The 16,607-nt window shown below is 34.9% G+C and overlaps 1 protein-coding gene and 1 pseudogene across 1 annotated transcript in view; one reads left to right on the top strand and one right to left on the bottom strand.

Moving 5' to 3' along the window:
- The window catches only part of LOC127130293 (uncharacterized), a 37,612-nt gene extending 33,967 nt beyond the window's left edge, over positions 1-3,645 (top strand). Inside the window, exon 2 of the mRNA XM_051059330.1 lies at positions 3,592-3,645. Coding sequence (XP_050915287.1) covers positions 3,592-3,645 — 54 coding nt within the window. The remainder of the gene's footprint in view (positions 1-3,591) is intronic.
- Positions 3,646-3,722: 77 nt separating this feature from the next.
- On the bottom strand, positions 3,723-12,445 carry LOC127130292 (ribonuclease TUDOR 2-like; annotated as a pseudogene).
- Positions 12,446-16,607: the final 4,162 nt, after the last annotated feature.

Here is a 16,607-nt window from a genome sequence, read left to right as displayed (position 1 = left end):
GGATCAAAATTGAAGGAGTTATGGATTTTTAATCATGGAGAGAAAATAAAAAAAAAGATGAAACAAAGGCGATGAACATATGGACATGTGAAGGAAAATAATGCAAAACAAATACATCACACGGAATCGAACCGTGTCCAAAACCAATATAAAGCGCCACTTAGTGAAACGCTGCGTTTCACTAAGTGATGTGTCAGCGCGTGATAGGCTACATGAGCCACAAACAACCAAACCGTGCCAAGGCCATGCAATCAAGATTAAACACGATCTGGAATGGATTTTTTCAAATTGTTCATCGTGTTCTTCAGGTTTTTCCAGGTGATGAACGAAACTTCACAGAAATTCAAGAAAAGCATACCAATGGAATCATCACACATCACACATCACATATCCAATCTTCAATTAACCTAATTCTACTCCTATCAACCAGATCGAGCACAAGAAAGTTTCTAGGTCAAAATTCAAAACAGCATAACTAATTGAGTATTGCATGAAATCGATAGGTTCAAAGCTCAGTGTTCATGTCATGAAGAGATCTACAAGATGCACCTACTAATTGCATGAAATGTAATGGTCGAAATCTGACCTTTGAAGAACAGCAGCAATGGAATCTTCAGCTTCAGAGCTTTACAGGTGAAAACAGAAGTTCATCAATGCTTCAATGGATGAATGAAGTGAAGATCATGGTTCAATTATGCTCCAGTTCCACGAAATCTCCAACTGTTTTGTGAATCTTCAAGTTCCAACAGTTGCAATTTCCACTGATTTTGCTCGAAAAATGCTTCAACAGATCATCACTTGTGCATGAATTGGTGATTGGAATAGAGTACCTACAAGAAGAATCAAGGTTCGAAGCAAAAAGTTGAAGAAAAGTTCTTGAGGATTTGAGAGAATTTTGTGATTTTTTGTGTTTGGATCTGAAAAAGTGAATGTGATTAGGAGAAACAGTTATGATTATGAACTTTATACCATGTGCTAATCAACTTGTTAATCAAGATTAGGCAAATATGAGTGGATTAATGAAATGCCATTTTCAAGTAACTTGGCCAAAATGCCCTTTTGCCAATGCAGCCAATGTAACAGTGCAAGAACCATTCAAGCAAGTCCAAAATGATGTTTATGATGTGTTAGAACTGGTTTGGAGTGCAAATGCCATGTATTTCTCAAAATCACCTTTTTTCCCACCAAAATACAAATTAGTCCACTTGAAAAATGCCATTTTGATGTGTTGATTTTTGAGGAAATGTAATGATGCAATGTGATAGTACATGTCAAATGTGACTTGATCAAAAAAGAATCACCCAATTTGGCCAAATGGTTCATGAGATATGGTCCCTTGAAGTTCAACATTTTCTGAAAATGATTTGATCATAACTTGCCAACCACACATGAGAATTTCATGTTCTTGGACTTTTTGGAAAGGTTAGAACAAGATCTTCAACTTTCATGTTGGACAAAATTCCATTTGAAGCTTGTATGATGAAGTAATTTTGAGGAGAAGAACTTTCCATTTTGGGCAGTTTGAAATTACAGGTCACCTGCTATTTTTGGAAACTTTTTATCTGACCTCAAATTCTTCAACCTTGATCTTTGAAATGTCAAATGAGACTTATATGGACATGAATGAGGCCTTTCAACCCATCTCACACCTTCCAATCCATAAAATCAGACACAGTTGACCACAGTTGACCACAGTTGACTTTCTAGGGTTTCTGATGCAATTCAGCTTGACTGTTGAGCTTTGATCATCCAATCTTTGGCCAAACCACTTCAAAATGATCCTTAGACCATGTGAACTTGATAAACCAACCCTAGGGCCTTGTCTCCATGAAAATGGCACTTGCTTGCTTGTTTGACCTGATCTCTTGACGAGTTTGACCTAATTTGTCTGAGGAACTTGCACTTGGGCAAATGGCCATGCAATGCTATGCAATGGACTTTGTTATGTTAATGACCTAAAATGAAATGAATGTACAAAAGGTAGGTGCAAATTTGAGGTGCTACAATATTGTGTAGAAACTTGGCCTTTTTTCCTTCCTTTGGAAGATGTCTTGGCTCAAGGATACATGCTTGTGATAAGTGGGTTGAGTGTTCTCCAAAGAATGACTTAAAAAAGCAAAAGCAATATTAACTTCTAACTCATTAACAACTAACATTTAATTTCAAGTCATTTACTTTTAATGCACTTTATTTTTAAGCCTTATTCATTTGCCATTATTCATACCATTCTAATTTTTTATGTTAATGTCATTTTCACTTTGTCCACTTGGACCATATTTTGTGATATATTTTTTTTGTTTGTTTGTGTGGTCTTTGACTACTAATGTACATAATAAGAATAAAAACCCTAAAAAACTTCTTGTGTGGACTGTTGGTTTGATCTGAGACAATTGGACTTAGAATTTAGGCAAGACTCCCTATGCAAAGGACTTGGCCAATGCCAATTTTCATGTAACCAAGTGCTTGTAGTTTAAAACTTCATCTGATACATCATTAAAGATCCATTTGAGTTCATCCGCAACATGATCATTATGAAGTTGTTATTTTGAACTTGTGACTTATGGCATCTTGAGATTCATCTGCTACTTGGGCAAATTTGAAGAAGATCATGGAGTTGCTAATCTTGGATGTGACTATCTTTATTTGATGCCTTGCTCTTCAAGTTGATATTTTGTGCATTGTTTGTTGCTTGATTCTAAATTCCAAGGGAATTTGGGTTTCTACATAACATTCTTGTCTATTGGATTGCAACCCATTGGTCAGATCTTTTCAACTCTTAACTTTTAAATTTATGCTTATGATTAGTCTCTTCATCTCCTCCCCATTTCTTAAATTTCAAAATCTCTCTCTCCTTTCAAAAAAAACTTATTTACTTGTGCTTGTTTTCTAAGCTAAGACCATATTGCAAATTAGAAGCTTTGGCCTTATGCCATTGCATTTTCAACATTCTTTTCTTTATCAAACTTGTAAATAAACTTAAATATATTTTACTTAAAATTTTCAAAAGCCAAAAAGAACTAACACTCATTTAAACCATTTTAGGCCTTTGTTCCTTTCAAACCAAATTTTTGGTAAAAGCAATGCATCCACTTTGAAATTTATACCACGAACTACGAGGTTTTGATCCCTCATCTTTATGTTGGTACGTAGGCACAAGTCCGAAGGTCTTGTCAAACACAAAAATATAATTAGTGAATTCTTTTCTCATCCCCCCATTCTATTTGCTTCCAAACATCATTTGTACAAAAACACATATGCACACAAGAAAGGGCTCCCTAGGAGTACCTAGGACACTTTGAGTGCTAACATCTTCCCTCTGTGTAACCAACCCCCTTACCTATAATCTTTGGCATTTTATTATTTTTGATTTAAAAAATTATTATTTATGAGTTTTGTTCGTACTTTTCCCTTTTCCCTTGGAAACAATCAAAGCGCGGTGGTGACTCTTGTTTTTTGATGTCTTGCTTATCCATATCTCGATGATCATGAATTTACCGCTACAGTTTGTTAGTTGGATGTGAAATCCAAATGAAAATTCAAATGAACTTTCTTCATAATGTAGTTTAAAATTTCAAATTTTGTTTTGAATAGTTAGTGAGTATGGATTTTGAAATGCCCTTGAAATTCTTCTCAAATTCATTTTGAATTGCAAGACTTTGTTTTTCTGTTTTGGGTTAGTTAGGTTGGTTAAAATGTGGTTGAATTCACATATCAATTAGTAGTTATGATTTCACTTTGTTTTTCTGTTCTTCCAACATATTTGCACTCCAATCATATTTGGCATAACCATTTTCCACAAGCTCTAGTGCCAGGTCCTTTGCCGATTCACCACCAGGATAATACACTGACCCAATCAAGTTGCTGGACTTATCAACACCTTCTAGGATAATTCGACCATATCGATTCAATACTTTCATCTCAGTGAAGAACTTAACTTCAAGAGCAGAAGGATCAACAACTGTTTCAGAAGATGTTGAAACTGCAAGTCTTTGGGCAACTACGAGTGAGGCTCGAGGTTCTCCGCTAACACCTCAATTAGTCTCACCAACCTTCACTTCAGGTTCGACAATACTTCCGGGTGAAACTCTCTTTCCCATTTGTGGAGACAAAATTTCGGCAACAAAAACTTGGACAAACTGAAACTCTGACAGCAGGTAGACGAGAATGGTACTGCCATCATGAACCTGCTCAACAATTCCTTCCATGGGCCTTCCCTTGTTTGCAGATAATAAACCCATTGCATTTAAGTTACCATGGTCATCGATGGCTGATGGTGGCAGGTTTATGATAGATGCCTCAGCGGCGCTAGGAGTCTTGCTCCATTGATTTAGGCCTTTCTGTTGTTATGATTGTTTTATGGTGATAGATGGACTGTTTGCATTGTTATATTGGTATGTGAGCTATGCACCTAGCCTGCTATGATGCTCGGTGTTAGTTTATAATGTGAATGAAGTGAATGTTATGTATTGAACTGTTGGATTGTATGATATGGCTTGAAAATGTATTGGTTTGAATGAACTATTGTATTATAATTTGGAAATTGAAATGGCTTATGCTTGTGATGGAATTTTGAGCGATTGATGCAAAATGTATGTGAATTGAATGGAAGGTTGCAATTATGAAATGGAATAAATTGGAAAGTTTGTATGTCATGTAATGGCTTTTTAATGGAATGAACTATGGATCGAATAGAAACATTATGATTTGAATTTGGTTTGAAATGCACTTAAGGTTGTAGTGAGAATAATGGTTCAAAGATTGTGTACTAAATTGAATGGAAATTGAGATAAAATCAATGGTCAAATTGGATGAACATGTGATGGTTAAAATGCTTTGGATGAAAAAGATGAGTTAGATATGAAATAGGCTTGGCATGTGGATCAAGGCATAAGGGCATCATTAAGGCCCATGGTCAAAATTTAGAAAAACAAAATTTAACTTGCAAATGAAGCAACTTGATCATGAAATCCAAATGTCTGTGCGATTAATGAAGATTCAAACATGGAAGCTAGAATTAGGAATGAACTAGATTGAGTTGACTTTGGTCAACTGGTTGACCAAAAATTCAATAGTTGACCAAAGTGAACCATAAGTAAAAAATCAATTTTTATGACATTGTAACATGATATGTGTGAATGTAATGAAAGTTATTTTGAATGAATTAAGACTTGGTCTGAATGAAACATTGGTTTATGTCTAAATGCTAAGAAACAACAAATTAACCTTGACTTAATGGATTACCATGAACGGATGAACCACTAATGAATGACCTAAAATGAGTTAAGAATTTCAATGGACCAAAGGTAAACCAAAGACCAAAATACCAATGCACTAAATGCAAGCAGGAATCGAAGGACCATTGAAACAAAACATGACATAAGGTTTAATAGTCACAATTCTAAGTTAAGCAACAACCAAGAACTCAAACCAAGAAACAGTTCACACCAACAGTTTGTCAATGCAATGACCCTACTTAGGGTTTCCAACGCCTCAATGCACGTCACATGATTCATGAACCTGAAAGATCAATGCTAGGATTTTGATGAATCCCAAGTCCAAAAGTCAACCAACATGGCACTCATGCACCAACTATCCTTGATTATGGTTTCAAACCACATCCAAAGCTCCTCATATCAAGCCATGGACCCATCATTAGGGTATATAAGTCAACTTAAGGCTTAGAAGATCAATCAATGAGATCCCTCAAGATCAAGAATTAGGGTTGGGTGTATAGATGAATGTCATGGCATAGACCCCAGGAGTTAAGGTCCCAAAGAAACAAACATTCAGAGCTTTAACCCATATGATGATGAGGACCACAAACCTTGAATCTATGATACTCATTGGCAAATTCTTAATCATGAATGAATGATGGATATGAATGAGACATGGATGGGTATAGATGGATCTCAGGTTATAGGTTAGAAGAAAAAAGGGAGGGAAAATTTTGGGGTACAACAACTCCCGTCTCAAAAATAGATTTTAATTTGGGATCGTAAAATTTGTATCTCCTAGATCTTTCAGAATAAATAATAAAGAAGTTTCTCACTATTCGGGAGTCGAATTTCTTTTAATTTTTCCTATAAGGCCTTGCCTTAACTGGACATCCCCATACGTGAAAAATGGCTCAAACTAGGCTTTTGCCCAATCCAAAGCTCATAAGGTGTTTTGGCAGCTGCCTTTGTCGGTGCTATATGTAGAATGTAAGTTGTAATCTTTAGTGTCTCCGACTAGAATGACTTTGACAAGAAGGAATGACAAATCATACTCCTTGTCATATCCTTAAGATTCTGGTTTTGTCTTTCAGCTACACCATTCATGCTAGGTGACCCTGACAAGGTGTACTGTGGGATAATTCCACATTCCTCTAGGTATTTGACAAAAGGCCCTGGACATTGTTCACCTGAACTGTTATATATCTCGGAATATTCACCGCCACAATTAGATTTGACACTTTTATTTCTTTTGTTGAGTTAACTCTCAACTTCAACCTTAAATGATTTGAACACATCCAATGATTGAGACTTTTCATGTATAAGAAATATGTATGCATATCTGCAATAATCGTCTATGAATGATACAAAATAATATTGAGCATTCTAAGAAGGTGTAGGAAATGGTCCACAAAGATATATAAGGGGAATCTGTAAGACCCTAATTTTGACCCTAAGATCCCTCATGGCATCATAACATTGCATTTTTGCATCTTGCCTCAAGGATCATAGCATCTTGGCTCCTTACCTTTGGGTGGGATCTTTTGTGAGTTGGTTTGAGATCACCAAGCATGATTGAATTGTATATTATTGCTTTTATCATTTTATTTACTAACCAAAAGCACAAAAATATGTCACTAACATCTTTTGTTTGTAGCTTGAGCAGTCACAAGATCCAAAGCTTCTAGGAGATCCTATGTGCATTGATATGGTCAAGGGAAGATGAAAGCAAGCATGGCAATGGTTACCAAAGCTCCAATCCTTCAAATATGCCTCCTAAGTATCTGAATTCATCATTCTGATCAAAGCAAACCAAAGGGCTTGAGGCTTGTTTCCCAAGGAAACCCTAATTCATCTGTTCATCAACTGTGCCTTGCTCATGAAGCAACCTCAACCCATAGTTAATTGCAATCAAGGGAAGTTCTTTAATTCATCATTTCATGCATATTTGAACTTAATTGAGTGTCCTCAATCATCAATTCATCAAGATATGAGGCATGGACTTGAGAAGTTGATCAGTCATTTCATCTGGCTATTTTGAATTACACTGAGACCTAACTTTTGATATGTTTGTCAAATGGAGATGACCCCAAGAGAAAAAATGTTCTTAAGAACCATATGAACAAATTTCATGTTCATCAAAAATTTATTTGAAGCTTGGAAGGTCATCCTCCATTCCAAGACATTATAGGTCATTTTGACTGAAACCCTAATTTTGGGTCAACTTCCCAAGGACATAACTCCTTCATTTTTCATGATTTTAAGGTGGGATCAAATTCATTGGAAATATTAAGATGTATAATTCAGATGTTATGTTGAGAAAAAGTTCAAAATCGTAAAATAAATACATGTGATAATGCAAAACATTATAGGTCACTTTGGACCAAATGCATTGAATTGTGAAAAAGTCCAACTTCAAGTGCCCATAAATTCTTCATCAAAAATACAAATGATGAAAAATTTAAGTCCAAATTGATTGTCTTGAAAAGATATACAACTTTGATGTTGAAGATTGTGTCATTTGGAGCTTGCATCATTGAAACATAAGGGCTTGAACTTTGGCCATTTTTGAAAATCTCACATGTACATGTTTTGCACCCTACACTTCATGACCACTTTTCATGAATTTCCAAGGCTCAAATGGAGTTTTGATAAACATAACAAATGATCCTTATGCAAAAATCTTTCCAACCATTACTCATGAGGTGGTGTTTCTATTTTGGACATGGCATTTTCGAAGACCTAGACATTATGGTACGATTTTGGAAATTCATAAAATTTGCATTGCATGAGATGATTATGCACAATTTGCATGTCCAGTTTGCACATGGTGATGATCAGCTGCCAAATCCAAGTGGAATTGGGCCCTCCATGCGCCTGTACAGGCCCATGCATGGAGGCCCTTTCCATTCATGCAAGGGAATGTTCATGCATTTCAGCCATGCTTCTCCTATAAATTCAATGCCAATGCTCTTCATTTCACCAACCTGAAGGCGCCCTAAATGTTGTGCAATTGAATCCTCACCCTCACACCAAAGGAACTCACTCATTTTTCTCTCAATTTTCAGATCTAGAATTCAATTACCTCGATTATTTTCTTGGATCTAAAGTTCCTTAGCCTTCTTCCCTTTGATCCAAGGAACAAGCTGCAAGAATCCATAGCAAGGAATTGTGACTCCAAGCTCTGCAAATCAGAGGTTCACTTCACATTTTAATTTCTTCGAATCAACTAATATACTGGTTGTTTCTTGTTGTTGTTGTGTGATCTGAAGTCCTCTGCATAGAGGAAACATTCTTGAGCTTTGAAATTTTAAAATCTAGCAAGTTCAGTTGAACACCATTAAAATTCAATGTAGAAACCTAGAGTGGATTTGGTTGGTACAGGGGTAATGTACATCACCCCAGCTTTTGATTGGTATCTGGATCGTGGCTTTTCATGAACATTTGTTTCTCTACAACTTGGAGCTTGGCCGGAGAAGACGGTGGCGCTGGCCACCGTCTGGTCTCCAGATTAAATCTGAGCCTTCCATTTATTTTTCCAGATGTAATCTAGTCCATTCATTGTCATGACTATTTTAAAGGCCATGTGCATTTCAGTTGACAGGAGAGCATGGTGAGCGCGCGCTTCCTAGCCGCGTGATGATCCACGTCATTTAATGAGGTCTCATCAGACGGTCCACACATTTTCATCATTTTAATTTCTCATTTCTATTTTCTTTTATTTCTTTTAATTCCATTTCATTTTAAAAATTCATATCTCCTTCATTTTTGGTCCAAAAAATATGAGACCAATTGCATTTTTCTCCTTTTAATTTCTAGTTTATAAAATTGATTTTTAATATTTTTTATTTTATCATTTGATATTTTTTAAGAATTGTTTCTTTTCTGCTTATTTTTAATTCATTTTAAATAGTTTTTGATATTCCAAAAATACAAAAATATTTTTTTAACCTATTTGAATGATGATAGATCTATGAAAAATATTCTCATCAATTTATTAATTGACTTGAGATTTAATTGAGATTTTAATTCAATTAGGTTATTTTTATGCATTTTTAATTGATTAAAAATAGTTTGTGACTTCTAAAAATGCTGAAATTTTTTGTCAAACTTTGTTTGACCTTGTTGAACTTGGGATAATTCACTTGGACTTTTCAAAGTTGATTTGAAGTGAGTTTGAAGTTTGACCTTTCTTTATTATTTTAATTCAAGTTTTATTTTAATATTGAAAAATACCAAAAATATTTTAGTTATTTCTTGACTTCTAATCTTCATTTTGCTTCTGTTTTCTATTGTTTGACTTTGATCTCATATATCTTTGGTCAATGCTTGTTGATTATCTCATTCCATTTCCATTAATGTACTTTAATATTCATCTTCTTCTTCTTCTTCTTTACTTTTTTTTGATCAATGAGTTAAAGATTGGTGGTTAGCCTTGATACATGGGAGGTTTAACCTTCCTTGATTCAAATCTAATTCATCTTGATCAAAGATCAAGTGAATGGCTTTGCATTAAGGATAGGTTGCTTTCTAATCAAGCAAAGAACCTAAATCAATACTAGATCATTTCTCATCTTCTTTTTGGCATGTCAAGTTGTAGGAGTTTGATTCACTTGTGTTGTTGCCTACATTATTGTTGTCCGACCTCAGATAGTTGTGACTTCTACATAATTCCAATTACGATTGCTTAACATAGCGCTAAATTGCCTTATAGCACACTAACTCTAACACTAACCATTAACCATTAACATTTAATTCTTGCTCTTTACATTTATGCAATTTACTATTCTTGTACATATTATTCATTTGCTTTTTCCTTTGCTCATTTGAGCACATGTTTATGTTAATGCAATTTGCCTTTTGCTCACTTGAGCACATAATTGTATATATATTATTGTGCTTGTGTTTTTGTTTTGATTGTTGTGGACCAAATGCAAAAATGGACAAACGGACTTAGATTCTAGGACTTTCCCTATGCAAAAATGGAGTAAAAAAGCCTTAATGTTGAAGATGGATTAAAAGGACCAAGTCTCTAAACTCATTCTTATCCATTCTTGATTTACTTCATGGAACTCTTTGATGTTTGTGCTTTTGTGCTAGGGAATCCTATTTGAGCAAAAATTGAAGAACCATTAACTTGTGCTTCAAAAGAGAAAGATGCAAGAGCCATTGGGGATCTTCTAAGAGATTGCTTGATTGATTTGATTGCTTGAGCTTTTACTTACTTGCTTGCATATTCCAAAGGATGGGAGCTACTTGGATCATCAATATGATCTCAAGAGAGGAACTCCATTTGTGGTGTTGTTTCTTATCCTTCATCTCTTGTATGATTAGGACCTTAGTCATTCTTCTTCTTCCCTCCACTCTAACCCAAGCCAAAACTTTTGTGCAAACATTTAACACTTGTCTTCAAACATTAGAAACCTAAGCCTTATGCTTTTAATTTTCAAACTTTCTTTTCATAACACTTATTTTGAATTGAATCTTTAAGTCAACTTTGACCATATTTTGTAAATACTTTTCATTGGTAAATATAACTCATTCAAATACCTTTTTGTGGTTTCAATGGCCACTTCTTATCAAAAACTTTTCATAACCTTTAGCTATTAGGTTTGAGTTATCCTTGAGATAGATGTAATACTCACCTATATCCTAAGTGATGGACAATGAGTCTTCCATGCTTATTATAGGGTTAACCCCTCACTAGCATGTTGAAGATATCCTCACATGGTGGATTTGTGGTTTTAGGTTGAGTTTTCTCCCTTGGATAACAAAAGACCTTAAGGCTTTTGGACCAATCAATTCACCAACTTGTTTTGAAATTTTTACCCCGAACTACGAGGTTTTGATCCTAATCTTTTTTAAGATGGTACATAGGCAATGGGTTTATCCATCCAAACACAAAATTGTAAATAACTTGTATATTCTCTTCTCATCTCTTCAATCATGTTTGCACAATTTTTTTTTCACAAAATGCCAACCTTACAACAAGTGTGAAAAGGGCTCCCTAGGAGTACCTAGGATGTTTTGGGTGCTTAAAACCTTCCTATTGCATAACCAACCCCCTTACCCCGATCTCTAACATTTTTACTAGTTTTCGGCTTGATAAAACTATTAGGTTTTTGTTCGCTTTCTAACCATTCCTTTGGATAAATAGAAGTGCGGTGGCGACTCGAATTGTATGGTTTACCTTGGATTTAATCAATATGTCTAATGGTAACGAATACCCCGCTACATCAACTCTAAAAAAATTATAGTTCTATATGCACCAAACTTCCTTGTTTTGGTTTGTTTACCTTTAACACATTCAACACAAACATCAAAGTTTGTGAAGTCAACAGAATCTAAAATTCCACCTTACACTAGTCGCTCAACTATATTTTAGATATGTAACCTAGACACTCATGCCATAATGTTCCTGAATTGTTATTGTCAATTTTACGCTTAGTACCACGTGATTCCAAACTTAAGGATGCATCGTAGGTAGCTACGGTGCCCAACAAATATAGATTATCCTAACCCATAAGTGAACCAGTTCCAATAATATATGAATCGAAAGACAACTTGAATTCATTATTTCCAAATGAACATAAATAACATAATTTGCAAATGAGAGAAAAAAAAATATTTGAAGTTAGATATTTGAAAGCTTATATGGCTTGTCTTTGTAGATTTTCAAAGGATTCTTGCAATTGAGAATAAGATAAGTCATACATAAATTTAGGCTTAGAGTGACTTACATTCTTTTTCTTTCCTTTGTTGGCCATGTAACACATCTTTGTCGATTTGTCGCTTGAGTTTGAACTTTCTCCACTTGAAGAACCACTTTCGCTTTCCCAAGCAATATAAGCCCTTCTAGACTTATTGGACCTTTTGTGATGACCTCTCTCCTTTACTTTCATGATCTTAGGACACTTCAGACTAATGTGACCTTCTTTGCCACAATTAGAGCATGTACTTCTACCTTTACTTTTCTTTTTCTCATCTTCCTTTGAGGAATTTGACAACCTTCTGGATTTGTTGTAATCATCCTTTTCAGGGTACTCATTTTCTTATTCCCACATATACTTAGTGTACCTCTTGATGAACAATCCCATATCTTCTTTATTGGAATCTTTATCATCTTTATTTTCACAATAACTAAGCTCATTCATTGAGGACTTTAAACTAGAAGTCTTTAGAGAAATGGACTTCTTCTCTTCCACCTTGTCTTTACCTATCTCTTTCTTCATCTTCTTTTCATAGTCTTTTCATGTTTTCCAAGAAAGTGAGTTCTTGCTCATGTTCTTTCAATTTTCCAAACAAGGTAGTGAGATCAAGTGCTTTAAGATCATTCGACTCTTTAATCGTGGTGACCTTGGGTTTCCATTCCCTATTAAGACATCTTAAAACCTTGTTAGTAGCAATAAAATTGAAGATATGATTACCAAGAGCATCCCTTATATTAATAAGATGTGTGAATCTCTTTTGCATGTCAGAAATGGTTTCACCATGCTTCTTGCGAAAGAGTTCAAACTCTTGTTTTAATGTATTTATTCTAGCTTGTTTTACCTTATTAATTCCCTCATGGGAAACTTCTAATGCATCACACATAGCTTTGGTGGTACAATATTGACAAACACAATAATACTCGTCAACACCTAAAGAGCATATGAGAATACTTTTTGCTTTCTAATCACTTGACCATAACCTCTTATCATTATCATTCCATTGACTTTCCGATTTTGGTATGGTGATACCTTCATCATTGATCATTATAATTTCATTTGGACCATTGATGATTGCATCCCATATACCCTTGTCAACGGAGTTGACATGGATACACATACGAGCTTTCCAATAGCCATAATACTCTCCGATAAAAATAGGTGCTTTATCATACGCTCCTTTAGGTTAGGTAGTAATTATATAATAATCAAACCTTAAGACCCGAAACAACTAGAGCTCCTGATGCCACTTGTTAGACGATAGGCTTAGATCTAGAGGGGGTGACTATATCCTAAGTTAAAAATTTATCCGAAAATTTGACTTAGAAAAATTTATACTGCATAAGCAAGTTTAAAATATTTCTCGAATTAAAAATCGTCTAACCGAACCTACTAATGAATAGCCTGGGTATGCGTAAAGGGGTCAACGTTATGATAATAATCCACTAGTCAATCAAGAACAATTAAACACAACTAATTGAATACTCTACATTAGTAAAAGTCTATCTCCAATGATATCCACACACAAAAAAACTAAGTAAAACAATTTGTCGAACACTTGGTGTGCGAAAAAAAAGTTTGTAATTTTATATTGTGTTTGTTGTTCTAACAAATCCAATCACAACCAAATGATTAGTGATCAATACAACAAACACAAGATTCAAAATGCAATCAAAATTATGATCCAAAGTATGTTGATCCGGTGATCATATCAATCGATAATTTGCGAATAAAAAAATAAAAAGAGAGAGAGAGAGAGAGAGGGAGAGAACGAGAGAGAGAGAGAGAGAGAGAGAGAGAGAGAGAGAGAGAGAGAGAGAGAAAGAGAGAGAGAGAGAGAGAGAGAGAGAGAGAGAGAGAGTACACGAGGATTTGTTTAGGCAGTTCTCCAATCGACCTCTCTATGGGTACGTCTGCCCTCAATTCAAATTGGAATTGAGATATTCTTATTATAAATCTTAATTTGCAAATGTATGTATACAAGAGATGAGAGATCAAATACCACAAACCCCAAATTTATTCTTAACTCTAGCACCTCCAAAAACTTTGATCAAAGATTGATTAAGACACCAACAATTCCGCTTCAATTCACCTGTTGTTGTTGCTTCCTTGCATGACCTCCTTGTCTTAAGACTTTCACCCGATTGAATTAATCCTAAGCGCACACTTGTTGAACCCAAGACTTTATTAACACGATCCATTGTTTGATGCTACTCCCTTGTGTAAGACCCCAATTTTGACCCTAAGATCCCTCATGTTATTCCCATAATAAGCATTAGCATTGGGATCACACCTTGGTATCCTCCTTACCCCTCATTCATTGGGTTTAGATTGGGAGAGATCACCAAGCACATTTTATTGTATAATACTTCATTTTTCATTATTTACTAACCAAAATACCAAAAATATGCCATTGTTAGTTTAATTCTTTTGTAGGTAGTATGTATGCTCACCTATGCTCTAGCAAGCTCATATCTAGGGGTTGAGACCCTCAATGCAAAGAGCTCAATCAAGAATTGGTTTACTATGGCTCTAAGTATCATATATGGATCCCCATGACCCTCACATGTTATTTTGATCAAGAAATCATCAAGAGTTTGGAGTTTGTTAGCCTTTGAAACCCTAATTTATCTGGGTATCTTGTGTGACTTCTTCAACAAGTTTTTTCAACAATTGATCAAATATTTCACTGAATGCTGCACATTATATCATATTATGCACATATTATCCTCCATGAATACCAAAAGTCAAGAGAATGTCAAGCTAGCAAGTTGGTTCATGGTGGTTGACCAAAGAAAGTCAACTAGTTAAAACTGGGGTTCCCTAGACCCTCTCTCCTACAATATTTGTCATATGAAACTTATTCCAAGATAAAATTTACTATAAATGACATTCCAAAAAACTTTCATGTTGAGGTCAAGAGCTAAGTTTTCTTGGAAAGTCATTTTTTATGGTGAAAGATTATAAGTCATTTTGTCTAAACCCTAGTTTGGAGGTCAACTTCCCATGACATTAACTTGCTAAATGTTTATGAGATGAAAGCCATTCAAATTGCATGATAAATTCAAGATGCCTTTCAACTTTTATGTTTGGATAAATTTCAAATTCAACTTGCAAATTCATGTGCCAAGAGGAATTATATATGTCATTTTGGACCATTACCATTGAACAAGTGATTTCCCTCAACTTCTAAAATGCATAACTCCTTCGTGCCAAATTCAAATGAGGTAAAATTGGTGACAAAATTGAAGAGGTTTGAAATTGCTACAACTTTTATAAAGGAACATTTCTCATTTGAAGTCCATATAAAAAGTTATTCAAGGTGGAAGAAGTGAAAATTTGACTTGGGACTTAGAAATTTTTCAAATATGTTTGATTTCCCAAACTTCCACCTCAAAATTCGTCATGATCCAAGCTTCAAATGAAAAAGTGTTCAAGATAAATTATTTTCCCTTTGATCTCACCTTTCTAAAATATCCAAGATCATCTCATTTGGACTAAATTTGAGGAACTTTCACATGGCTTCATTATGGGAAGTGTTTTGGCAAGATTGAACTTCACATGATCATTTCCATTTACATGCTTGCACATGATGGTTTCAGCAGACTTTGTACACGATGTGGAAGTGGATTGCATCACTCTTAAGGCCCAAATGATTTCCCATGCGCCCATGCACCCATGCAAGGAAAGTGCTAATTTTATCCTATTGGTTCTATGTGTTGGCATCAATTTTGGTAAAACTTAGAGTTATCACAAGTTGTCACGTGAGTTGTCTTGACATGTGATATCAGCTTCCTGCAGGATGTTTAAATATAGTTGTGCAGGATTTAGCTAAGATGTCAGCCCCAATATTAAGACATGTGTATACAAAACATTCAGTCTGAATGTTATGTATTTTAATATTGCGCTTTTCATGCAAATCTGTGTGTGATGATATGGAGATTGAATGCGCTATTCAAGGAGTAATTTGATTTGAAACCAAAATGATCTATTTTCCAATAAGGGATGATTAGCTGTCGTTACTTAGAAGATATGCAAGGAAAATAGAATTAGGGTTTTATGCTGCCCAGGCCCATTCAAAAGCTTCTTTTTAAAGACCATGTAAAACTTGGTTTAAACACAAAAGAAACGAACGAAAGAGTGAGAGAGTTTTAGGGTTTTAGTCTTGTGTGAGCTTGTGTATTATGAGCCATTCATTTATCTTATTGATGTTTGAATTGGACTGACTTTTATGTTGTAACTTGTCCATTCTAAGCTTTGAAGCACTAGTGTATGTTTACTTGGTTGAAGCTTTTAAGCAAGATCAAGTATATGTCCTTGAAGAGTGTCTTCTTTCTTTGTAATATTTGTTTTTATATCATTGTTGTGATTGAGGGGGAGTGAGTAGAGTCTCATATCTAAGAGTTCTTAGATAGAAGTCACACAGGTAGAGATTAGGTGAAAAGACTGTAACTTGAAGTTGTTTACTGAGAGTCTTTGAACTAATTCTGTTTAGTGGATTTCCTTCCTGGCTTGGTAGCCCCCAGATGTAGGTGAGTTTGCACCGAACTCGATTAACAATTGCTTGTGTCACTTGTTCAATTGTTTCTTTGTTTTTTATCATGTTTATATGTTAGTTGTTGTTCAAATATTAGTGTCGTGACATTACCTTCGACATCTCATATCTGATACTAGAATTTCAATTGGT

Source organism: Lathyrus oleraceus, chromosome 3 (assembly GCF_024323335.1).
Source record: "Lathyrus oleraceus cultivar Zhongwan6 chromosome 3, CAAS_Psat_ZW6_1.0, whole genome shotgun sequence".
Classification (NCBI taxonomy): domain Eukaryota; kingdom Viridiplantae; phylum Streptophyta; class Magnoliopsida; order Fabales; family Fabaceae; genus Lathyrus; species Lathyrus oleraceus.
This window is presented reverse-complemented; position numbering and strand designations above follow the sequence as displayed.